Source organism: Protopterus annectens, chromosome 10.part0 (assembly GCF_019279795.1).
Source record: "Protopterus annectens isolate FY-2018-M chromosome 10.part0, PAN1.0, whole genome shotgun sequence".
NCBI classification, from domain to species: domain Eukaryota; kingdom Metazoa; phylum Chordata; order Ceratodontiformes; family Protopteridae; genus Protopterus; species Protopterus annectens.
In genome coordinates this window covers 113984782-114012089 of record NC_056744.1, presented here as the reverse complement: position 1 = coordinate 114012089, position 27308 = coordinate 113984782, and the positions used below count along the sequence as shown (strand labels likewise).

Sequence of the window (27308 nt, the reverse complement as noted above, 5' to 3'; positions counted from 1 at the left end):
CGAAAACTAGATTTTTACAGCAGTATGATTTCTGCTTTAGAACACAGTCTAAATTGTGATTTATTTAAATTGAAGGATATGATTTGTATAGATTTTGATTAGGCTTTCAACACCATTACCACAGTTTACTTATAAAGTTGAAGAGTTTGGATGTAGGGGATCGGTTACTTAGATAGGTTTATAGTTGGCTTAGTAATTGAACTTGGGCAGTTGACATTCATGGTCTCATTGTCCAGGGATGTACTGCAGGACTCTGCTCTTGGTCCTTATTCATGATCTGCGTTTCATCGAGGTATCTTTTGTAGTGTGTGATCTGAAGTTTGGTAAAATATTTTCCAATATAAATGATGTTAACTTACTTCAGAATGCTTAACATAAACATCCAACTGGAATAAATTAAACCAGCTGGAAATAAACATGAAAAAGCTAAGCTTATGGTCTTTGGAGGTTCTATTTTTGAGAGTGCCTATACCATAAATGATAAATATATGGAAAACATTAGTGTCTTTAGACATTTGGGTATGATGCTGGCAAGTTGACTTTTACCAGTTAGGTCTTGAAAGTTGTACATTTGGAGCTTCAAGATGTTGAGCTGTATTAATTAATAAATGAAACTGATAAATATGGTGTTTTCTCCCTTTATGTAATACTCTTATACAGACAAAGTTGGAGTATGGGTGCCCTTTGTGGTATATTAAGTCTAAATCCTGTAGTTTTGGTCTAGAATAAGTGCAGCATTGTTTTTACTAATGGATTGAAACCCTTAGTGGTATATCTTATTTGGCTGGACTCAGACTGCTAAGTCTGTGCTCACTGGATTGACAGGAGTTACAACTATGGTGTTCTGGAGCCATTTCTTTTGAAAATGTAAGGTTGCAAGTCTCTGAGATACACAGATTTAAACGATTCTTGGGAACATATAAAAGAAATAAAGCTACAAGTACTTGGTTTGTGACATGGTAATTAAACACTGGAATAAACTACTAATTGAGTTAAAAGATCATGTCTTAGTGGATAATTGTAAGTCCAAGGTGAGTTAATTATGATCATAAGTTTATTTGTTGGTAACTATGGGGATTAATAGGCAGGTAATAATGAGTATTGTCCTTGCCATTATCCTGAACGTAATGATAAATACAAGGTGTAACACCAGTCTCTTGTCTGTACTACAAAATTTGTATTGTCTTTTTTGGCATATAATCATCCCACACCCAATTAAAAAAACCGCCCACACTTTTTTCAGTTTAATTTTAAATTGCATCTTTAAAGTTTATCTCCTTTTCATTGATAACTTATTGTTTGATTTCTATTAAGTTAACCTGAAGATTTTTTCTGCTGGCTGATCTTGGAGAGGTAGTGTACTTGTCTTTTATTTTGACAATCAGTTTTGTGTGTGTGTGTGTGTGTGTGTGTGTGAGAGAGAGAGATCTTTACAGCAGTGATTGTTAGGTTTACTTTATATCTGGTGCTTTTTGTGTGTTAATGTAATCCTACTTGAAAAGCATTCTTATACCATAGTTTTTTAATCTGATCAGTTCATTTGGTTCTTTTGCAAAAGTCCAGTGCAGTTTCTAAACAATACGTCTTGCAGAGGTTAGCCAACCATGTTTTGTTTTGCTTTTTGAACCAGAGAGATATGGGGCATACAAATCCATGTTCCCTTTGAAAATTATGATAGTATGGGTAACCCCAGTTGTGCACAGTGGAGCTACACAGAGCATTCAAGTGATACAGAGTGCATAGTTTAAAAATCACCATTTCCTGGATAATTAATCTAATGTGGCAATATGATAAAGGCAAAATGTCTCTTGTGCGCTGCATGTTATTTCTAGTCCATTTAACAAATCCTGTTGACAGTACAGACTTTCTTTATATGGGTCATTATTATTTTGCTTAGTTTGTTTTTTGTTAAATTTAGGCTGTAGAAGTTTTAAGTCAAGTTTAAAGAATGATTTATTTTGCAGTAATTTGAACCAGACATACATTTGTGAGGTTCTTTGACCTTATTGATCCATGTTTGTGCAAATTTGAAAAAAGATTCTTAGAACGTTTGAAATTTGCATACTAGCATAGCCGCTATAAAGCTATGTTGTGTTTGTAAACTGGTAAATATTTGTCTGAAATTTAGTGAGATACTTTGATGGGACAGTGTGGATTTTTTTTAAATCAGCAGTTTAGAATTGTTTAATTCATTAGATTTAGTAATCTCAACAAATTGTATGGTTTTTGGGAAGCAGAAGCTGGCAGTGCCATTTGCTCCCAGTTTATTCAGGAATAGGTAGTTTTTAGTATTTTTAAGGCTCCATGTAAAAACCATTGAAAATATGCCTTTCACTTTGTATTGTAGAATTGCTGAAGCATTGATATGTAGGTGTTAAACTGAATTATTTATACCTCAACTAATTGTTTTCACAACAGGTCAACCACAGCAGATGGTCACACAGTTCATCAGAGGGCAGCCTGTTTCTGTTGGTACATCTAACACAAGCACAACAACATCGGCACCAGGACAAAAGGTGGTGACAAATACCTGCTTCTCTACACAGCCAGGTCTACAGCAAGCCATTGCAGCGCAGAACCAGCCACGGCAGCAACAGCTTCCTCAGGCACCTCGCCCTCAGCAAGGACAGGTCAAACTGACTATGGCTCAGCTTACACAGCTAACACAGGGGCAGGTAATTAGCTTACTTAATGCTTAGTACTGTTTTGGAATTTTGAAAGTATTTTCTGGTGCTCATGTTTGAACAGAACATTGTGATATGAAATGAGTCAGTTGCTGAAGAATACCCATCCTAATCCTGCCTTCACCACTCCTCCACTATTAAACTTTCTTTTTCTTTTTAAACATTTATCTGATGTTGTCAGTCTTCATTCATTCTTGACTGATGGTTAACATTCCAAATCCTCGGAACCGACTCTGCCATTATACTAGCTCGTGCCAGCCAAAAACTCTCGAGCTAAGGCTGTACCCATAATGCCTCTCTTCCCATTAACTCAGATCTCGTTTGCCTCGTAGAAAATTAGACATGTCAGCCGTTGCTCTCAGCTAAGTGCTCAAATTTTTTGTTATTTAGCTATCTTTTCAACCTTTTCTGTAGTATTTTCAACTCTATAGTTCTTTTTTTTTTTGGTGTGAATGACTCTGTTTGAATCTTTTATTCCATATTTTACCTCATGATATTTCTATATTTTACCATCGTTGGTATTGGGCCTCTCCTTTCCTCTTACCACTGGCAACTCTTTGATACCATCATTGGTATCCTCCTTTCTCCCTTCCCCTTCCTTCTTTTAATCATTACCCCTTTTTGCGTAGTCTTTATATACCATTATTGGTATATTTAAAAAATAAATAAATAAAAAAGCTTTATCTTTCCCTTTATCTTTGTGAGTGTGTGTGTGGCGGGGGGCATGCCGTGTACTTGTTTAGACAAAATGGCAGAAAAGCAAAAAAGAACCTCCGGGTTCAAGCAATGTAAAGTCTGTGGCAGAAAGATGCCCAGTTCGGATGGACATCTTTCATGCATCTATTGTTTGGGTGTCCCTCATCTGGAAATTCAACCTCCATGTGAACTCTGCAAGGGTTTTAGTGCTCAAACTCTTGCGGAAAGACGTGATAAGTTGATTCTTAATGGTTTATTGAAATGTCATTTTGGTGAAGCTCTCTCTAAGGCTGGGGCTTCAAAAATCTCCAAAGACTGACTCTAAAAAACGGAGCCATTCAGTACCATCTTCCCTTAAGGTACATGAATCCAAGACTCAAAAATCTCAGGTTCTGACTCCTTCCTCAGAACCAAGACCAAAAGTTCCAAAGATTACATTGACTTCTGCTCTGGCACGAAACAGATAAAATTTTCTGTGGTGCCATCTACCATTGAAAGTATCCAGACATCTTTGGTACTGACAACCTCAGATAGTTGCCATCTCTAATATTTTGGTTCCATCTTAACCTGCCAGACAACACTCTGTGGTACCGAAGGTCGAGATCCTAAGTACCCCCAGGACTAGATACTCCTCATCAATAGACCCCTTTTTGTGTCAGCAGCTGAGTCCCTTCATGGAAGGACCTGAATCACCTGTGGGAATGTCCTTCTGTCCTTTCCTTCAGGAGTCTATCAGAATTGGATGTAGTTAAATTAGTGGATCAGCTCTTGGCAGCCAGAGGCCTTCCTGCTCCATCTCAGACCTCTCGTCCTCCTAGAGCCAAGGCTTACTCTCCCAGGACTCCCACATATATTCCTCTTTCACCCTCTCTGCAAGTCTTGGAGCCCACTGCCTCAACGCTCCCGGTGCCAGCTACTTCGGTACCGATGGTGGATCTCACCTCGGTACTAGAACCTACTCTGTGGTGTTAGGCTCCCTAGGAACCGTCGCACCCATGGGACTGAGATTTGGCTGCCAGTTCAGAGATCCCTGGATCAGCTCCAATTTTTTCCACAGTGCCGTCTATGGCTCTTGGTGCCTTGGTAGTTTCAAGTCCTCTCTCAGCTATTACTCTGGGGGGTCAGCTTGCCGGAGCGGGGTGTGACCCTGGTTCCGAGGTTGTCTTTCTCAGTTCCAGGCTCCCATCTCTCTTCAGGTGGGCCTGCCTTCCAGATTATGGAGAGAGCTGCTCTAGCCTCAGCAGGCTCCCAGTTGGAGTGGCATATTTTTGTTCCCTCTAGTTTGTTCTACTACGGGACAATGGGCACAAGAGCAGCAAGATACCCTAGTGCAGGCTCCCCTCTCTTTGGAGTCCTCCTCAGATCTGCCCCCTGAGGAGCCATCCCATAAGAGATCATGCAAGAGGAAGCATTCTTGGATTCTCCAGAAGAATCTGTCACTGAGGATACAGATTACGATGAAGGAGAAGGGTCCCCACGGTCATCCCCTGAAGATATCTCCTTTGGAGACATCCTGGAGATTTTAAAACAGAGGGGTGATTGGAAGCCCTCAAACCCATCCTCTGAGGCATCTTTTCTTGCAAGCTTTTCGAGCCCGCCCATCTACTTCTTGTGATTTTTCCGGACCCCTTTAAGTCTTCCTTTGTCACCACTCCTGTTGACGCCACTTCATTGTTTGGCCCAATGGTTAGAGACATGTTAGCCAGGTGTGAGAAGGACAGAAAGACCCTTTCTGCTGTGGGCATGTGTTTTTCCACTCCGCAGTGACCTTTCTCTAGGACTCAGAGGAGTGGAAAGATGTGGTTCAAGAAGATCCAAGGGCCTTTTCGGGACACGTGGTGAGTATTCCCCCCGTGGCAGGGGGGCAACTCAGGAAGACGCCCCTCCCATGGCAGAAGGGGTCCACACAACCAGAGCTGCAGAAATTCCTTTTCTGGACAACCCTACCAGTGCTCCTGAGCAAGAGGCCCAATTGCTTACCTCTGGAAGCAGTCTGGGGAAGATCTCCGAAACACTCAGACTGGCTTGCAATAGCATCAGATTCCTGGGTGCAGACAGTAATCACCAGAGGTTACCACATACCCTTCAGTCTGTTTCTCAAACCACAAAGGCGAATCCCTGATGTTCCACCCAGTCAGAGGGATATAGCAGCTTTAGAAATTCAAAAGCTGCTTCAAAAAAAGGAGTCATATAAGCAGTCCTACCAGACCAGATAGGATCCAGATTCTACTCAAGATTCTTTTTAGTGCCAAAAAGACAGGGGACAGGAGGCCATTCTTGGATCTCAGTGTATTGAACAAATTTGTACAACAAACAAAATTCTGGATGGTCATGGTTCAGTCTGTCCTTCCTTTTCTAGAGAAGGACAATTGGATGTGCTCTGTAGATCTCCAGGATGCTTATTACCACATAAAGATGGACAAGTGCTCCAGAAGATATTTCTGCTTATGGCTAGGAGCCAGTGATTACAAATTTCGAGCACTGCCCTTTGGTCTTACCACAGCCCCCAGTGTGTTCACCAAATGCATGTCAGTTCCAGCAGCTCATTTAAGGCTACAGAGATTCTGTGTGTTTCCATATCTAGACGACTGGCTGCTCACCGCCCCCACCTGGCATCAACTACTTTGTACCATAGACTGTATTCTATGCCTTGCTGAAGGTGTTTCAGTCAACAAAGAAAAATCACAACTATTTCCCACACAAGACCTAGAATTCATCGGAGCAAAACTAAATAAAAAATCCTGCGTGGCCTCCCTTCCGAATCACAGGTTGCTAAAGTTGAGGTCACAACTTCAAGTGATTCTCTCTGAAGACTATAACTTCTCAGATCCATGATAGCAACAATCACTTTAGTCCCCTTGGCGATGTACCACATGAGGCTGCTTCAGTGGCTCCTGGCATCACAATGGTCACTTTTAACTCACCTCATATCTCATCCAGTACTAATAACAAACCGCTGCAAGAAGGATTTATCTTGGTGGAAGAAGCCAGAAGAGAATTTATAGAGTTGTCCCTTCTCCTTCTCTCAGCCAAAGCCGTAGTGACCACAGACGCTTCCCTTATAGGGTGGGGGTGGGGGGGCATTTTCAGGGAAAGACCGTCCAAGGTGCTTGATCCCCCAGGAGGCCAGTCTGCACATCACTGTCCTAGAACTGAGGGCAGTGCTTCTAGCGTTGCAAGCATTCCAGTCTGCCCTTCCTTCAGGGGCAGTTGCTATCCAGTCAGACATGTCAGTACTGGTATGTCAACAAACGGGGGGATCCAGATCTACCCACTATGTCAGGAAGCCCTAAGAGTTTGGCAATGGGCAATCACCTCCAACTGCTTTCTAATAGCAACACATATTTTGGGGAATTCCATTGTGATTGCAGACAAACTAAGCAGGTGTATCCTTCTACCTTACGAGTGGTCTGTCAAATCCCTACATTGCAATGAGAATTTTTTGTCAATGGGGGTCAGCCTTGCTGCGACCTGTTCACCTCTCCAGTAAACCACAAATGCAGCAGCTACTTTGCCCTAGTCACCCCTCACAGTCCCCGAGAGATGCACTTCTCTACATTTGGCCCCCGGGACTTCTGTTTGCCGTCCCACCAATACCTCTAATTAGGCAATTTCTAAGGAAAGCCCAACAGTTGAGCAGCAGTGATTCTCATTGCACTTTATTGGCCCCACCAAGTGTGGTTTCCTTTTCTCTGGCCTCACCTGGTTTACCCCTGTGGACTCTGGATCCAACTCCAGACCTGTTACCTCACTCTCAGGGCTTGGCCCATCCCAGCCTTCAACATCTTAAGCTGACAGCTTGCTTTCTTCACTTCCAGTAATTGGCAGGTGAAACAATTTGTCCTCCCTAGTGCAAAAGATACTTCTGGCTTCTCATAAACAGTCCACCAGATAAAGTTACCTTCGCAAATGGAAAAGATTTTCTGTTTGGTTGGATACAAATGGCTTTGATCCTTTCTCGGCTCATTTCAATAAGGTGTTAGAATATTTAGCCACCTTATTTCATTTAGGAGCCTCAACTTCTACCATTGGAGTTTTAGTTGCCATTTTGAATTTCCATAACGGATTTGATGATCGTTCTTTGGTGTCTCACTTTCTTTGCAAAATTTTTTAAGGCGCTTAACATTTGAAGCCACTTTTCAAAGATCCTTGGATTTTAACCTTAGTTTTGTAATGCTTAGTTCGTCAGTCCTTTGAACCAGACGCCACTTGTGACCTCTAGTTTTTATCTTGGAAGACCCTCTTCTTAGTAGCTGTCATGTCTGCTAGGAGAATTTCAGAGTTACAGGCTCTGTATGTGAAGCATCCATATATCATCTTCCACAAAAAAAGAGTATCGCTCAGAACTAATCCCTCCTTCTTTCCTAAAGTGGTGTCAGACTCCAGTATCAACCAAACAATAGACTTACCAGTCTTCTTTCCAAATTTTTCAAACAAAGGAGAGTACTGCTTCCATTTTGTTAGATGTCCACAGACAATTATGTTTTTGGGCAGAACAAAATCCTCTAGAAAATCAGACCAACTATTTCTATCCTTTTCAGGTACCAGATTGGGCAAACCGGTTTCAAAGGTCACCTTGTCAAAATGTTTGAGACTGTATTACATTTATATACAATCAGAATAAACTCAGTCTACCAACAAAAGTTAGTGTTTACTCGACAAGATCTTTTTCCACTTTAGTGGTCTTCCATTCCAGAGCTTCTATGGAAGACATGTGCGCAGCTGCAACTTGGGCTACCCCACATACCTTTATCACTCATTACAAATTAGATATGGTTTCCAGGGGAAGAGCATTTTTTGACTCTATGGTGCTCAGGAATATCCTTCCTTAGGGCCGCCCAAGATTTAAAGTAGCTGGGAACTCTGTCCCATCAGTCAAGAATGAATGAAGATTGACAACATCAGATAAAGGAGTTATGATGTACTTCGTGTTTCACTGTTGCAGTCATCACCTGTGGGTTATACCTGCTGTGGTAGCCCTCGGCCGGGCCGAATACCAGAGTCAGTGTTTTTCTGCGTCGGCTGCTGTCACTTGCTGACTGACATCAGGTCATCATTGCTATAAAGCAAGCCATCCAACGCCATTACATCAGTCTTTCTTGCCATGAGCCCAAAGCAGAAGCAGTTTGCAAATGTGCCTGTCGGTCACTACCAGAGTTTAAATTACAGCTGAAAATGTCTAAAGCTAAGTACCCCATTGGGGATCCTTTTTTCTTGCACTAACAGATGTCCGAAAAAGTTAACAATTGTCTCGCCTGTGGAAAGCAGATCCCAGACCGAGACTTCCATTCATACTGCATCACTTGTTTAGGCCCATACCATGAACGTCCCCCGTTGCCAGTTCTGTGCCCTCATTATCGTGAGAACCATTCGTCGTAGAGCTCTTATTGTAGACAGGTATTTTCGCTTTCCGTCTTTGCATTCCGAAAAGGCGTCCATCAGTCAACAATATGTAGACATGCCAAAAAAATGTAGAGATAAAGGTAGAGACAGACCACACAAGGCTAAGCCTTTCAACGATGCTACTGCTAAGCAGGTCATCAGTTCTCCAGAATTCAGTGAGGCGCTTTCGCAGCCCCTGATGCCTGATATATCTTTGCAGGCCTCTACCGAGACCCATTCAGAGTCCAGTATGCCACAGAAATCTTCTTCGTCTTCCGAGCCTTTGGTTGTCTCTGCCTCAGTTGGGTCCGGAGCCGTGACGCAGGCACCGGCTTCTGAGCAGGCCTTTCGCACTGCAGATTCCAGACAAAAATCGACATCTTCTCATCCGACTACCAATCTGGAGTAGGGACTTCATTTGTCAGCAACCTGTGGGTCTTGGATCTGATATCGGATCCGAGCCGGCAACTATTTATACAGCTATGGATCCGAGCTCCTAGCTCCTCCCCTCGCCCATAATCCCCTGCCAACCCCAAATGACCTCATATCTAGTTTGCCACACTTGAGTGTGTCAGCTGGATTTTGAGCTCCTGGCAATTTTTTGAGATAAGTGTCTTTTTTTGTCTAATCAGCCTACTTTTCAGTAAATTAATCAGTGTGTGTGTGTGTGTGTGTAGGTTTCCCGTTATTCAGTTAATTTTTAAATTTTTAGTGTTTACCCTCCCCTCGCTGGTCGTTAGAGTGTGCTTGCGTTTGGGGCCTAGTGTGTTTGTGTAGCTTTTATTTAGTTTTGGGTATGTCAGAGGCTCCAAAACCTATTTTTTCTAAATGCACCGAGTGTGGCCATAAGCTCTCTCCGGCGGATGGCCACACTCGGTGTGTACGGTGCCTTGGGGTTGAACACCTATCCTCGGGATGTACCATTTGTGCAGCGTTCAACCCCAGGGCACTGAAGGAGCGGAGGTCGAAGCTGGTTCTGGCAGGACTTTTGCCCCCGGATTCGGCTTCGGCCTCCGCTACTCCCGTGGCACCTCCTCAGCCTGTGGTGGTGGCCACTCCTGCCCCCCTTCCCCCGGCCGGGATTCAAACTCCCACTAAGGCGCCGGAGGACAGGGAGGCCAGGAGGGAGAAACGGAGGGAGAAGCACCACAAGCGGCGGGCCGAGGCCTCCGCTTCAGCCCCCCCAGCTAAGCGGGCTTCTCCCTCCACGGCTTCCAGGTCTCCTCCTCCTCGGCTCCGATCACCTTGCTTCTCCCCGGGACCCGAGGAGGAGGAGACCCGATCTCCGTCTAGGTCATCGAGGTGGCATTCCAGGCCTGCCTCGGTGGCCTCGTTGAGATCCACCTATAGCCTGTCTGATGCAGACTTGGACCGGATGATGAGAAGGTTCATCCAGGCCCAGCTGCAGATGGGAGTGCTCCTGTCCCCCCTTCGGGGGGGAGCTCGACACCCTTTTTTGCTCCGATAGCTCCTTCTCCGACCCGCTTACTGGGTTTGGAGCGCTTGGAGCCGGGCAGCGTTGGAGCCGGGGGGTGGGTCGGCGCTGACAGTACTGGGTACTTTGGATCCGACCCTGCCCTCGAGTCTGTCGGTTCCATCGTCAGATCCGATCTCTCGGAGCCGTGGCCTGAGCTTCGGATCTGAGGGATTCAGTGTGCCTTCGGCTCCGTCCAGGTCAGAGCACACTGGTCCCTCGGATCCGACGGTCTCGGCGCCGGTTCCAATCCCTTCATCGGATCTGAGTGGGAGTCTGCTCTCAGAGCCCAGGGAGAGCGACTCCTCCTCGGCCTTCGATGTAGTGGAGAGGGCTCTGTCGAGAGCATCCAGACCTCCGGCCCTTGTCTCGGCTCCACCCTGCAATCCCTCTCTGCTGGGTCAGACTTCCATCACCCGCCCACAGGGACAGCCTGCTTCGATGTCCCAGGTTGTTGCTTTGGAACAGGACATTGCTGGTGAGACCTCCTCGGACAGCCCCCCAGAGGAAGTGCCTCGCAAGCATAAGTGTAAGAGGAGGCACGTGGACTCCCCCGAGTCCTTAACAGAGGACACGGACTTGGATGAAGGGGGAAGGCTCCCCAAGGTCACCCCCTGAGGAGGTCTCCTTTGGAGACATCATGGAAATGCTCAGGATCGAGGGGGGGTGTCTGCCCCCAAGGCTTCCTCCGAGTCTGTGTTTCTGGAGGCATTCAAAGCAGGCCCGTCTACCTCTTGGGTGTCCCCCTCCGGCCGACCCCCTGGTAGACCTTGTTACCACCAGGGGGTGGAAGGAGCCGGACACTGTGGAGCCAGTCCCTAAACGCCTGGATAGGATTTTGAGCCCCCCCCCCCCCCGCAGACCGGTCCCACTGGAGCAAGGGTCCCCCCGTAGATGCCATGTTGATGGCGGCAGCCACTAAGAGGGAACTAGCTCAGGAGAGCCCCTCGGTCCATCCACCGAGCAAGGAGTCCCGCTCAATGGATCGCCTTGGGAAGCAGGTATTTAGTTCAGCGACCTTCTCAGTAAGGTCCCTGAACTACATGGCACATGTCATCAGGCTGCAGCGGGATCTTATTAAAGAATACGCTGCTTCCCCCCCGGAGTCCATGTCGGCAGAGGACAAGCAGTTGTACTCCACTCGTATGGCCACTCTAAGATCTATTTCCAATACCTCTATGCGGCTGTTGTCTCACGCCACTGAGGGAGCCGCTAGAGCTAGCGGAGCGGGCCTAGTTATGAGACGCCAGGCCTGGCTCCGACATTGTGACTTCGTGGAGCCCTTTAAGGCATCCTTTGCGAATGCCCCCTTTGATGGTTCTGCCTTGTTTGGCAAGACCGTTCGCGAGACACTTGTCCAGAGCGAGAAGGATGGGAAGACGTTGTCTGCCGTCGGAGTCCGCTTTTCTGCTCCCCAGAGGTGCTTCTCCAAGAACCAAAAGGGACAGAAGAAGATGTGGTTCCGGAAATCGCAACATTCCCAACCTGCTCCGGACAACCAGTCCTTCTGTGGCAGAGGAGGACAGGGAGGACGCCGCTCTAGAAGCAGAGGGGCCCCGAGAAATTTTGGGTCCAGAGAATCTTTCTCTGATCGGCCCATGCAACAGCCATGAAGGGTTGCCCGACTGCTCCACTCTGGAGGCAGTCGGGGGGCACTTCTCGAGGCATCTGGCGGCATGGGAGTCCATCACTTCAGACCGCTGGGTGCTTCGGATTATATCCAGAGGTTACAAAATCCCAATGCAACATGTCCCCAGACTCAGGAACCTCCCCGATGTACCACCCGGTCAGAGGGAAGCTGCAGCCGCAGAAATCCAGCAGCTGCTAGAAAAAAGAGCCATCCCAACCCGTCCCCCCAGACCAGCTCGGATTAGGGTTTTACTCCAGGTTCTTTCTGGTGCCAAAAAAGACGGGGGACTTGAGACCAATTCTAGACCTTTCCCTCTTGAACCTGTCGGTAACCAAGGAGAAATTCCGAATGGTCACTCTTCAATCCATTCTCCCCCTCTTGCGGGAGAATGACTGGATGTGCTCAGTAGACCTCAAGGATGCGTACTACCACATTTTAATGGACAGACGATCCAGGAGGTTTCTCCGCTTCCGGCTGGGAGCCAGCCACTATCAGTTCAGGGTCCTTCCCTTTGGCCTCACCACAGCCCCCAGGGTGTTCACCAAAGTTTTAGCAGTGTTAGCGGCCCACCTGAGACGCCAGGGAATGCAGGTCTTCCCATACCTGGACGACTGGCTCCTGACCGCCCCAACAAGGCATCTACTCTGCTCAGCCAGAGACTTTTTTCTCCGCCTAGCCCCCCAGTTAGGCATCACGATCAATACGGACAAATCCTCTCTTGCTTCGACACAAGTGATAGAGTTCATAGGGGACAGATTGGATACGAGAAGTCTGCGAGCCTACCTCACTTCGGAACGACTACAGAATCCGAGACTTCATGTGCGGGCCATCCTCCAATCAGAAGCTCCACCGGCAGAATTGGTCCTGAGGGCACTGGGCTCTATGGCAGCAGCAATAATGCTTCTTCCATGCACTCGTCTAAATATGAGGGTACTACAGTGGACCCTCCAAATACAATGGTCCTTTCAGCTTCTTCCTCTCAATCACCCTATCTCTATCAGCAAGGCTTGCAGGAGGGCCCTGTTATGGTGGCTTCAGTTCCCAGACCTCCATACAGGCCGACCCTTCTGCGCTCCACCTCCTCTCGTCACGGTGGCCACGGGCGCTTCTCGCCTCGGGTGGGGGGGGCATTGCTCAGGCAGAACAGTCCAAGGCACGTGGAACGACACAGAGACCTCCCTGCATATCAATGTTCTGGAGATGAGGGCGGTGCTGTTAGCATTGCAAGCACTTCAGAACCTTCTTCCCATAGGAACTATTGCGATACAGACTGACAACATGTCAGTTGTCTGGTACATCAACAAACAGGGGGGTACCAGATCTTATCCTCTCTGCCGAGAGGCCATGAGGGTGTGGGAATGGGCGATCTCCACCAACCGCTTTCTGATCGCAACGCACATTCCGTTACAGGCCAACATTCTGGCGGACAAACTCAGCTGCACTATTCTTTCCCCTTACGAGTGGTCTCTCAACTCCCGAGTAGCGAAGCGGATATTTGCAAAATGGGGGCAACCCTGCTGCGATCTCTTTGCCTCTCCCTCAAATACAAAATGCGACAGCTTCTTCGCTCTGATTCCCTCACCAGGGGAAGCCCCGAGATACGCTCTAGTGCATGCTTGGCCGCCCGGTCTACTTTATGCCTATCCTCCTCTACCCCTGATGCTAAAGCTCTTACAGAAAGCCTCTCGGTTGGGGAGCAGAATAATCCTCATTGCCCCATTCTGGCCTCGGCAAACTTGGTTTCCTTACCTGTGGTCTCACTTGGTGAATCCTCCCTGGATTCTGGATCCCAGTCCGGATCTAATATCCCATCCATCAGGCTTACCATCCCCGAATCTGGACAACCTGAAGCTGACAGCTTGGCTGCTCCAGTTCCACTCTTAATCAGGACTCCCGGCATCTCTTCACCAGTCAAAGCCATTTTGGTGGCAGCGCATAAACCTTCCACCAGGAAAGTTTACTGCAGTAAATGGAGGCGCTTCTCCGTTTGGGTGGAACATCATAATTTTGACCCCTTCACTGCTCCGTTAACGTCTGTGTTGGACTTCCTCACCGGACGTTTTCAGCAAGGGGCTAGCTGTTCGACAGTCAAGGTACAATTGGTAGCCATCTCCCATTACCATGTAGGACATGAGACAGATCCTTTGATGTCAGCTAAACTATGTAAAACCTTCCTCAAGGGTACTTTTCTGCTCAGGCCCCCTATCAAAGAAGCCATACCCCCTTGGGATCTATCACTAGTTCTTCAAGCCTTGACTGCTTCTCCCTTTGAACCAGCTGCCTCGGCCGATCTTAAATACTTGTCTTGGAAAACAGCACTCCTGGTAGCCATCACTTCAGCGAAAAGAGTTTTGGAACTTCAAGCTCTTTCCGTAAAACCCCCTTACTTGGTTTTTCATCAGGATAGAGTGTACCTCAGGACCAATCCTTCTTCCTACCCAAGGTGGCCTCAGAAACCAATATCAATCAGTCCATTAACCTACCAGTTTTCTTCCCTAATTATCAAAATAAAGGAGAGTACAAGCTGCATTCTTTAGATGTGCACAGGCAGCTGCGTTTCTATATTCATAGGACTGCTGGTCACAGACAATCCGATCAGCTGCTCATTTCCTTTGCCAAATTCAGTTTGGGTAAAGCCGTTTCGAAGGTCACCTTATCATGCTGGATTTCCCAATGTATTCTTCTAGCTTATGAAGCTTCTAGGAGGCCCGCACCTCAAGGAGTCCGTGCACATTCCACTCGCTCCATATCTACTTCTGCTGCCTTTAGATCTAGAGTTCCCTTGGATGATATTTGCTCGGCAGCCACTTGGGCCTCATCTCATACCTTTATCAACCACTACAAACTGGACGTCATTTCCAGAGGGAGAGCATCCTTTGGCTCCGCAGTGCTCCGGAACATCCTTCCATGATGGCCGCCCAAGATTCAGGTAGCTGGGGACTCTGTCCCACAGGTTGCTGACAAATGAAGTCCCTACTCCTGATTAAGAAGTTATGTACTCACCATAACGTTCCATCTGAGTAGGTGGCTTCATTTGTCTGCAACCATCCCCCCCTCCTTCCCCCTGGCCTTCAGAAGAGTTAGTTTTGTTGTATTATCCTGCCTTTTCCTGTTGGGATACCTTTCCAGGTATACGTAGGAGGGCAAACTTGATCTGAGGTCATTTGGGGTTGGCAGGGGATTATGGGTGAGGGGAGGAGCTTGGAGCTCGGATCCATAGCTGTATAAATAGTTGCCGGCTCGGATCCGATATCGGATCCAAGACCCACAGGTTGCAGACAAATGAAGCCACCTACTCAGATGGAACGTTATGGTGAGTACATAACTTCTTATTTCTCTCTGACCGATGGGTACTGTTAGGCCTAGAAGCCAGGCCATTCCTAGAAAATCTACCTCTAGCCACCATCTTTTTCCTGCTCCTCCACCCCAAGCCCAAATGCTTAAAATGGCAGAGGATCTTATCTCCCTTATCTGGGGTAGTCAGGCCACAACTTCTAAAAAACACCCTTCTCCTGAAATAAGGACAAAACAGGATTCTGAGGAATCTGATTATTCAGATTTTGAAGAGGAACAATAACGTCTGACTGCTTGTGAGGATTCAGATGCAGAGGAATCTATCCCTTCTTCCTCCCCAACAGAAACCGTTTCCTTTGGGGAAACCCTTCAAACCCTCAGGGAACATTTCCACTGTGAATCTCAGGACATCCCCCAGTCTAAGAAAAGGCTAAGAGAGTTTCTAGATCTGCCTCAGCTCAGTTGTCAGTTCCATATGTTAAAATATCAACAACACACTTTGGGACTATTAAAGCAAAAGATTTCAACTTTTCCTGACTGTGCCAATTCGAAAGAGTTAGCAGATTTACTGCACTCTACTTGTCAAGTGGCCAAACACTCTTTAAACTGTGTATATAATGCCCTAGAAGCCTCAAGCAGGGCAGCAGTGTCAGGATCTGTCATTAGGAGACATGCATGGTTGAAGGAACAACCTCTCCCTGATCATGTTAAGTATAAATTAATTGATGCACCCTTGGATAAGGACCGCTTGTCTGGAGTAAAAGCAGAAGAGGTGCTTAAAAAGATGGAAGACAAAGCAAAATCTGTGCAAACAGTAAAAGATTTCTTTCAGGTTCAACCTCCTAGGTTCAGCAGGAATTTTCCCTCTAAGCACTTGTCCTTTCCTGCACCTAGCAGACGGGCAAGTTAAGCCCCGCAGGGACAGACCATCCAGGTCCCTATCCCAGGGACAACAGAGACCCAAACAGTGGACCACCACCTCCCCAAAGGCAGGGAGTTCTAAGCCATTCTTCTGTGGCAAAAACTCTCAATGACTTCCTCTCTCCCCTCTGCCCTCCTTTCACTCACCAAAAGCTAGGAGGAAGGCTGTCCCTCTACAAAGAAAATTGGCTTTCAATAACAAAGGACCAAAGGGTTTTAAAGATAATTTTTCAGGGATACAAATTCTCTTTCAATGAACTCCCAATTCCGAGAGGGTACCCAGACTTACCTCCAAATCAGTGGGCAGAGACATTGAAACAAGTCCAAACTCTCATATCCCAGGGGGCAATAGAACCTGTCCTCCCAGATCAAACAGGCAAAGGCTTTTATTCCAGACTATTCCTTGTTCCCAGAAAAGAGGGCACTTGGTGCCCCATCCTGGATCTATCCATTCTGAACACCTCCCTGGTGGTCCCCAAATTCAAAATGCTAACTTTGCAGCAGCTGCTGCCTATGCTGACAAAAAATGCCTGGTTAGTGACCCTAGACATAAAGGATGCCTATCTCCACATCCCCATAAGGGAATCCTGCAGGAAATTCCTGCGCTTCAGAGCAGGCTCACGACACTTTCAGATCTCTGCACTACCTTTTGGCTTATCTACTGCTCCCAGGGTATTCACCAAATGCTTAGCCCCAGCTATAGCATTTTGCAGGCAGAGAAACATACAGATTTACCCTTATCTGGACGACTGCCTCATTCAGGCAGAGTGCAAAGAAAAGCTGCTCCAAAAGAACCTTTGGTGTCAGCACACTCAACCTCTAGAGACTTTCTCCCTCTGATCCCCTGTATAAGGGCCAAATTTCTTTAGTGGGCAGGGGCCTGTGCCAAGAACAAGGGTCTTCCATTCACCCTACACCGTGCCAGGCAGACCATTACCACCGACGCCTCAGACATTACTTGGGACGCTCATCTAGAAGGCAGGTGCACCCAAGGTCTTTGGGATGCCCAGCACCTTCCCTTACATGTCAACCGGAAGGAAATGATGTCAGTACAAAATTCTCTGACATCCTTCAAACCCCATCTCAAGCCAGGGGTTCTCCTTATTAAAACAGACAACACCACAGTAATGTGGTACGGCAACAAACAGGGAGAGACCCATTCTTACCCTCTGTGCAGCTAGCCATGAACCTCTGGATGACAGCCTCTTCCATGGGACTACACCTAATAGCCCAATACCTACCAGGGATCAACAGCATCCTGGCAGACCACTTAAGCAGGAACTTACTGGACCCCCACGAATGGCAGGTCCACAGAATAATATTTTTACAGGTGACTCAGGAGTGGGGGACTCTGGAGGTGGATCTCTCTGCCTCGCATCTCAACCATCAGCTAAAATAATTCTGTACCAATGAGTATCATCACCTAGCATGGAAGGTGGATGTGTTGACCTTCCCCTGGAACACCCTCTTTGTGTACGCATTCCCTCCTCTGCCTCTTATTTCCAAGGTACTGATCAAAATAAGGGAGGAGAGACCAAAGGCCATCCTTATTGCTCCAGATTGGTCCAGACAACATTGGTACCCTTTACTGCGCAGCCTGATATTACAGCCTCCCAGGCTGCTTCCCCTGATATCAGACCTCCTGACTCACGTGGGGGGGAATGCTGCACCCAGACTTGCAGACTCTCAAACTGTCAGCATGGCTAATACTCTAAAGGCAAACAAGGGGCCTCAGTTGAGCAAACCGGTCCTAGACATTATCACAGAGGCCAGAAGGCCCAGCACCAGAAAATATTATGCAGGAAAATGGAAAAAATTTGGCTTCTGGAGCCAGTCCAGAGGGGTTAATACCTCACAACCCTCCATCCCTCTTATCCTGGACTACCTAACGAAGCTACTTAATAGTGGCTGTCCGTCTCTTCTATTAAAACCCATGCCTCAGGGATTTCAGCTCATTTTGACACAGATCAGCCCTTGTTCTCTCCCATCCTTTGATCAAACAATTCCTCAGAGGGGCTTCTAATATCAGACCTCTCAGAAGGCCACCCACACCAGCCTGGGACCTAAATTATGTTTTGGAAAAACTAACCTTACCACCCTTCAAACCTGCTGCTTCAGCAGAACTAAGATACCTCTCCTGGAAGACTGCTCTTTTCTTAGCTATCACCTCAGCTAGAAGGGTTTCAGAACTTCAGGCACTGATGGCCATTGAGCCCTTCATCATTTTACATCCAGACAGGGTTTCCCTGAGGGCTAACTCCACCTTTATGCCCAAGGTTGTATCTAGTGCGACTCTCAGCCATGCCATACATCTACCCACCTTCTTTCCTAACCCTCAAAACAAGGGGGAAAGAATTTTGCACTCACTAGACATGCACAGACAGCTCTGATACTATCTGGACCGTACTAAACCCTTCAGGAAAACTGACCAACTACTTGTCAGCTTTGCCCCAGGGGCGTAGGGGAAGCCCATTTCCAACCAAACCACTTCTAAATGGGTATCACACTGTATCCATTTCTGCTACAGATTACATGGGACCCCCCCCCCCAAATCTGTTAGTACCCATTCCGCTAGGGCAGCCTCCATTTCCACAGCATTCCTTAGAGGAGTTCCCACCAGGGACATCCTGGAAGCTGACTCCTGGACTTCTGCTCATACCTTTACCAAGCATTACCACCTACCTCTGTTTTTTAAGGCTAGGGCAGGTTTTGCCTCTGCAGGTCTTGCTGACCCAGGCCTAGGTCTCTTACTAATCCTACCTATAACCTCAAGAGAGATGCTTGATAAGTCCCCTGGCTAAGCTATAAACAGTTTTTCATAATATGACCAAGGCAAGGCAAAGTATACTGCATTGATGCACCTTAATACCCTCACATGCCTTCTCAATAGCATGAGACATGACCTATCAAGCCCATTAAAATCATTGTTCAGTCTTAGCCTCCTGACTAACTTGCTTCATGCCTAGTAAATGCAAGACTGCAAACCATGAAATATTATAAATAAATAAGTAAATACATGATTTTAGATCCAGCACAGTCTGATTTCATCAAAGGCAGATCATACCTAGTTAACCTGTTGGGCTTTTTTGAGAAAGTCACCAAAGCTGTGGATGAGGGCAGAATGGTACACAATGCCTATCTTCACCTGGCATGATATTCATTTCATCATGTTGCTGGTCATAAAATAAAATTTTGTTAATCATGTTACTACAATGGTCATGAAATCTTTCCATCTGCAGCACAAAAAACCAATAATGTCTTGCCTCTGGCTTTTCTCCAAAAACCTTCCAACCTGGGCTGACCTCTAATATACTTATTATTCCTCCTGTCCATCCTCGTCACACCCAGTAGTGCAAATCTAACATCTTCAGCTCTGACTCTTGCCTTTTTGTCAATGCCACTGTCTCCAACCCATATAAGTTTTCACTCACCACCATTACCTGAACTGTTGATCAAAGTATTTAAACTCATCAGTCCTGCTGACCTTCATTCCTCTTCTCTCTAGAGCATATCTCCACCACTCCAGGGTCTCCTCCACCTGTTCCCTACTCTCACTACAGATCACAATGTCATCTGCAAACATCATAGTCCACGGGGACTCCTGTCTGATCTCGTCTGTCAACCTGTCCATCACCATTGCAAATAATAAATGGCTCACAGCTGATCCTTGATGTAATCCCACCTCCACCTTAAACTCATCTGTCACTCCCACCGCAAATCTCACCACTGTCACACTACCCTCGTACATGTCCTGTACCACTCTTACATACTTCACTTCTCTGACACTTCCGACTTCCTCATACAATACCACAACTCCTTTCTAGGCACCCTGTCATATATTTTCTCTAAGTCCACAAAGACACAATGCAACTCCTTCTGACCTTCTCTGTACTTGTCCATCAACACTCTCAGAGCAAACATCGTATCTGTAGTGCTCTTTCCTGGCATGAAACCATACTGCTGATCACTAGTCATTACCTCCCTTCTTAACCTAGCTTCCACTACTCTTTCCCATAACTTCATGCTGTGACTGATCATTTGAATCCCTCTGTAGTTACTACAGCTCTGCACATCACCCTTACTCTTAAAAATCGGTACCAAAACACTTTTTCTCCATTCCTCATCATCCTCTCACTTTCCAAGATTCCATTAAACAATCTAGTTAAAAACCCCACTGCCATTTCACCTAAACACTTCCATGCTTCCACAGGTATGTCATCTGGACCAACAGCCTTTCCATTCTTCATCCTCTTCATAGCTATCCTTACTTTCTCCTTGCTAATCCACTGTATTTCATGATTCACTATCCGCACATCATCTAACCTTAAAAAATAGATTATTGGCGTAAAAGATCTGATCTAGCAAGAGATATGAGCCAGCTGGTTGTCTGGGTTATGGCTAAAATGCAAAAGCATGGATAAGTTTTAAATATTGATCTTAATATAGAAATATGAAATAAAAAAGGGAGGACAAAGGTGCAATATTGGTAATAGAGTTTATAAAAGGACTTTATGTACTACACTTGCTGGAACAACAGGTTTTGCATTAACATATGTTCTTTAAAGGATATAAACTGATGCTCCATTGTCTGTCATTTTTAGTCAGTAGTTCAGTCCTGAACTCTTTGTCAGAAAACCACATATTTTGCACACACAGCAAAAATATGAAGCAAAATCTTGGTCATTTGAAAGCTATAGGTTAAAACCCAGAAAGTAATGTAGGGCAAAGTTTCAAAATCAAGAGACATTTGATATAGTGTTCTTATTTGCTGAATAATAATGATATGATTATGTCAGTTTTCATTCATTCCTCAACAGTTGGGTTTGAATCTGTGACCCTCAGATTCGACTCCGCCATTATTTGGTCACTAGAAAATTCTGCTTGCCCCCCTGCTTATATGTAGGGTATGTATGTGTGTTTGTTTTGTTGTGTTTGTGTTTTGTTGGTGTGTAGTGTAGGGAGGAAGGTGTATGTGTGCTTGTTTGTGTGTGAAGTGTGTATGTGGGCAGTCGCGATTTTGAATTTCTCGCTTTTGGGGTTTCGGGTTTTTCAGTGTTCAGTTTTACAGTCTCGAATTTCGATATTTCAGGGTTGTAAAGTGAAACCATATATATATATATATATATATATATATATATATATATATATATGTATACACACACACACGCACACACACACACACACACACACACACACATATATATATATATATATATATATATATCACTTCAGCAAAAATTCAGTTCAGCAAGTGACTTTTCGGTTCATAGGTAGGTACTAGAGTATCGGCCCTGGAGCCTGTATAAGCCTAGCCAAAAATGTTCCCTGGCATTTGCCACCCAAGAAAATAATTTTCCTGTGCCCCTGTGAAGCAGTGCAGCAGAAGTGATCCCTGGGGTGAATTTTCTCTTTCCCATCCAGTTGTCAAGATTTTTCTTAGAGGGCCAATGAGCAGCTTTTCTTGATATGAATGGGTAGTTTGTTCCAGAGTATGGGAAGTCTCTGGGACAGGAATCTATTCCTCCAGCATGTTCTGTTTATTGTGGTGACAAGGTTTAGGTCCCTGGAGTGTGTGGTTCGGAGAGATTGGGATTTCTTTAAGTGTAGCATGTCCAACAGTTCTGGGTTTGACATAGCTTTGTATGTTAGGCAGAGATTGCCTCTGAGTAGGCAATATGTGTCGGAGTAGAGCTGGAGTTTTTTGAGACGGTCTGCGTATGGCATCTGTTTGAGGCCGGTAATGCTCTTTTTGAGTTAACTGGTCATTGTACTCTATAATGGGTCTGATGAGGGATGAGTAGAGAGGAACAGTGACCTCCTTTTTTCTAGAGGAGAACCCTTTGGTGATGAAGTGTTCCACACAGAAGGATTTCCTGACTACTTTGGTGATGTGGTTATCAAAGGAAAGTCTACTGTTCACCTGTGTCCCAAGGTCTCTTGTCACACTTTCAGTGTTTAGTGAGCTACCGCCTATGTGGTAGTTCATGGGTACCGAGTTTTTCCCAAAGAGGATGACAGTGCACTTCTTGGCATTGAGCTTGAGGCTGTGACTTTGACACCAAGCATCTGTCTGTCATGCCCTTTTGTAGAATGTGTACATCATTAGGTGATTCTATTATGGCTCCCAGTTTGCAGTCATCTTTGAACTTTGTTAGCCAAAGACCTTCTGTGTTGGCCTGCACTTCAGAGAAGTAGATGCCGAACAGGAGAGGACACAGGACCGAACCCTGTGGTACTCCACCAGTCACTGGTCAGAAGTCGAACTTGGAGTAGGCTACTTTTACTATGTGTGTTCTGTCAGTGAGCCAGTTGGCCACCCATTTTGTGACATAGGGATTTATGCCCAGTTTAGTGAGTTTATCTATAATTCCAGAGTGGGGGATGGTATCGAAAGCCTTGGCGAGGTCAAGATAGGCTGTGTGCACTACCGTGCCCTCGTCTATGGCTCTAGTGACTGCTTCAAAGGAGTCCGTCAGGTTTAGTAGACATGATCTACCTTTTACATACCCAAACTGAGTGGGGTCCAGGGTTTGGAGATTACCTATATCTTTGTTTATAAGCTCTAAGATGATACGTTCCATGACCTTGCAGACCAGGCTCATCAGGCTAATGGGGCGGTAGTTTCTGGGGTCTGTGGTGGCACCCCCTTTGTGGAGCGGGATAACCGTTGCTGTGTGCCATTCAGTAGGCACATAGCATGAGGTGAGGCTATGATTGAACATGATACTTAGATGGGGTGCCAGTTCGTTCTATAGATCGTGCAGTACGCAGCCTGGATGTTGTCTTGGCTTTGGAGTGTGCAGTCGTTACTTGTTCATCCGTGATTACAGGGGCTTTGCATTCTTCCGGTATTAAGATGGGCCCTTTGGAGGTTGAGAGGGGTGTAAAGTTATCACTGAATCTCTCTGCCAGGATATTTAAAATATCGGTTGGTTCTGTATATTTAGTGCCATAGCTCAGAGCAGATCTGAGTGTTGCCATTGAGATTCTTGACATAGCTGTAGATGCTTTGTGGTTGTCTTTGGAATCAGTGGCAATTTTATTTTCATAACTGGCTTTGGAGGATTTTATGAGGGATCTCAGCTTCTTGCTGAGGCTGACCGGGGACTTACTCTAATCTTGGGATTTTACTCTTTTTTTTGCAACAGCTTCTTCCTTCTGTTGTAGAGTTTGTTTATGGCAGGGGACCACCAGATTGGCTTCCTTGTTTTTATTTGGAGGATAGCATCCTGGTACTGTTGGGGATGGCACAATCCATGAACTTGTGTATGTGCTTATAATACAGTGCATTTGTGTAAGATTCAGCAGTTGTACCTCTATTTTCCATCTGCATGGGTGTCATGAAGTTTCCCAGTTCTGTCTTGAGAAGCATGAAGTTGGCTTTTAGTAGTTTTTGACGGTGGTTTCCTTAATGGGGGGTGGGGGTGGGATATGGATGTCTAGGGTGATTAGCTTGTGGTCCGATCTGACCAGCAAGGAGTTGACCTCTGGCGTGGAACACCGGTTACCCATATTGGTAATGACCAGGTCCAGGATATTGCTGCCCCTGGTGGGGGTGTGGACAAAGCTGATCCAAGGTGTTGGAATTTACGAATTCCAGAAAACGGTGAGCGAATGAGTTGGTACATGAGTAGTTTTCCCAGTTGATGGGGTAGTTGAAATCGCCCGTAATTAAGGTATTGGGTTGTACCTTAATATTTTCCAGTGTCTTAAGAAATGACTAGTGAGAATATTTGGGCATGGTGGGGGATCTTTATCAAGCTACAACTTGGGTTGCAGTCTTGCCCAGTGTTAGTTGCACTTGGATAATTTTGGATGCATTATCTTGAGCAACTAGCCTGGAGGTGTGGATATCCTTAATGAATAATGCCTCTGCCTTTAGTGTTTTGGTCTAGGTTAGGTGGCCGAAAGGTGTGGTATGAATTATAGCCTGGTAATGCAGGGGTGCTCTCTGGAGCCTTGAACCAGGTCTCTGTCACTGCACAGATGTCGATGTTCTCCATTTTAAGGAGTGCCTCAAGTGAGTGCATTTTGAGGTTTAGACTTCTAGCTTTGAGTAGCATTACCCTCAAGAGTTTGCATGCTTGTACCTGTTACGGTGAAGAATTTAACATTTGAACCTTTCCTAAAAAAGGCACTATAGGGGTAGCAAGAGCCGTAGCCAGTGTCTGGATTCCCAGGGGCTACAGATGCAGGCCGTCTCTGGCAGACTGGATCCCCTTAGAATGACACCAGAAGCTTAGCCAATTGTTGAAGTCAATCATTTTGTCCTTGTACTGTGGTATCATTCTGGGTGATGGCAGGATGCTACTCGGGGCTAGGGTCATACCCTCCTGGGCTACAAGATCCGAGAGCTTCTATGTCTCTCTTCATGTAGTCCAGGGAGGTACGTCTCAGGTCATTCACACCAACATAGACAATGACAGTCATATTTGTACTTGTTGTGGAGTGACCTGAGTGCATGCATTATGTGGCAGATCCTGGCATCCGACAGGCAACTAACAGTAACGTTCTCCTTGTTTAGCCTGGTGAGTAGGACATCAGTGTGCCTGACTATAGAGTCACCTGTGGCTAGTGTTTTGGATACATTGTTTTGCCTTATGGGCTGAGGTTGAGTGGCACACTGATTTTGTGGGCTATGTGTCATTTGGGTAGTGTTGGGGGGTGGTGGTTGTCTTCGTTTCAGCTTTGGAGGTCTCTGTTGCTTGGGCAGATTTTTATTGAGAGCCTCTATGAATGTGGGTGTGTGCTTTGTGTTTCTATGTGTTGGTTTTGGTAGTGTGGATTTTGAGGGTCTGTGTGTTGAGTGTGTTGTGGTGCAGGTGTTAACCTTCTCCTCTTAACTGTCTAGTCCAGTCTTGGCTGGAGAGAGCTTGGCTTCCAGTTTGGCTATGTAAGTGCATCTCTCACAAGTTGTAGTGTTGGGTGGTAGGAGGAGAGAGTTGTCAGTGTACATGAGGAATTGCTACATTGCCCCAAGATGCCCAGATTCATTAGGTGGACAGGAGAAAACACCGCAAGCTTGACCCATGGACATGCTTGGATAGGTGCTTATTAATTTAAGTACTAAGAAGTGTTTTCCTCTTGACAAGTAAGGAAAGTCGAGTGCTGTAGTCATTTGTAGTTTATTTAGTGCTTACGCGTTCTGAGCAAGTGCTGAGCACAAGGAAACAGTTTTGAGTGCTGAAACTAAAAAACTGACTAGTTCTAGCTAAAACTAGCTAATTTTAGCACCAATCCCAAGAGGAGAAGCAGGCCACAGCCTGTTTGGTGATCCACAGTCTTGTCCCAGATGATGCAAGGGTCTGCAGGCTTGTAGCCTTTTTCTGGTAGATGCCTCAAATAGCAACCAGACCAATCAGGTATGTTAAGCACAGACACTCACTTTCCAACCAGAAAGAGTCAGGAATCAGTGCACTCTGCTCCTACTCTCACCAGGATCAGAATGTAAGCACAGATTCTAAGCTGTCACCTATAAAGCAGTTATTAAGCTTTCTGGTTGTCAGCAGTCTCCAGGAAATAATGCAACTGCACTTCTTCTCTCACCAGGAGAAAACAGAAACACTAATTGCAAGATGACTACTGAGAAGTAGAATGTGGTCTCTACAATAACTGGTGGTCTTGCAATAGATGCTTAAAGGTAAGATGGAAAAATTGTTTATCCTAAACACTGCAGTGTGCACTAGAGGAGTTAGATGTGAAAGTAGGTGACTTAAGTACTACCTGTCTAAAAGTTAAGTTTTAGTGGAGAGTCACTATTTTTAAAACAGCAAGATAGATTGAAAGGATTTGGTCACTTTTTGTATTCTGGTACCATGGAATACAGTAGGATTGCCAATAAATTTAAATAGTTGAAGGGGAATGATTTCACAAAATGATAATTTTGTGCTTACTCACACCAGCCAGTAAAAGCAAAGAGGAAATGAGATATATGGTCAAATTAACATAAGGGGCAGGCAACTATAAAGACAGTGGTGTTTAGGAACACAACAGAGTAACTGGGTGGGAAATAAATTTCTGTCTGACTCATAAGAGACAGGCTGTGGTCTCTTTTCAAGTTTTAGTATGCAGTTAAAACAGAATGCAAGTAAAACACAGTGTAAAGAAAACAAATGACAGTATAAAAATTTGAAAAAGGCAATAAAGTAATACAAAATACAAGAAATGAAAAGCAAATTACCTTTCCCTCACAGCAAACTCTAGCAGAATCTGTGTGAGCCTTTAGTCGAACTGTTCATACTGAGATTGTGGTACAGTGAAGATAGGGAAATTTGCCCTTTCCTCACTGTAGTGTGATCTTTGGAGTTGGTATACATAATTAGCGGACCCCCCACAAGAGTTGATTTCGATGAACGGCGTTTCCAATGAAATATTTGCTGAACTGTCACTTCTATGGGTCTACTTCTGTAGACCGAATTTACACTCAACTGAATTTTAGTTTACCAAGATGACAGCAAATTTCACTAAACTAAAAGGCACATTACCAAACCTTTTTTTTTATATGGAATAGAGTCACTTGTCCAACATTGAACCAAAAAAACACTGCAGTATGTCAAACCCACCAACTCTGGGATTGCACTGCAGTGAGGAAAAGGGCAACTTTTACCCATGTTGACCAAGTGTCTCCATTCCATCTAAAAAAAATTCAGTAATGTGCAGTTTTGGTTTAGTGGAATTTCGTTGTTGTTGTGTCGGTAAACTAATCAGTTGTGTAAATTCGGTCTACAGAAATAGACCCAAATGTAAGTTTTCTTCTTGCTCGTCTTTTCCTTTTTGTTATAAGATATGTCTGAAAAGGGTCCATCCGGATTCAAAAAGTGTCAGGAATGCAGACACAAATTGCAGTTTTCTGATACTCTTGCCTTATGCATGTAGTGTCTAGGTCTACAGCACCTACAGATTGACTGTAAAATTTTGTAAAGTTTTCAATCTGTGTGTTATAGTGGGTAGAAAGAAACTTATTTTGAAAGGGCTACTGCCCTCTTCTTTTTTTTGGGAAGCTGCATCTGTGTCTCAAACCCCCCTAAACTAAAACTCAAGGAGCCATTTACTTAGCCTTTTGGTCCTCCCAGATCCTCGACCCCCTCATCAGATCTGACCATGGAACACCAAGGAAGGAACACAATAAGATAGATCTGAATACTGCTCCTACCCAGCTGGTGTTGGAATGCAAAACAGGTTTCTCAGATCTGAAGCCATTATCCCTCTATAGACCTTGTACAATCTC

General features: G+C 45.5%; 1 protein-coding gene across 2 annotated transcripts in view; it reads left to right on the top strand.

The window, feature by feature from the left end:
• Positions 1–27308, top strand: part of BPTF (bromodomain PHD finger transcription factor) — a 3500764-nt gene that overhangs the window by 2899562 nt on the left and 573894 nt on the right. For both annotated transcript variants that reach the window (XM_044085088.1, XM_044085087.1), the window contains one exon: positions 2419–2675. In XM_044085088.1, the coding sequence (XP_043941023.1) occupies positions 2419–2675 (257 nt within the window). The remainder of the gene's footprint in view (positions 1–2418; positions 2676–27308) is intronic.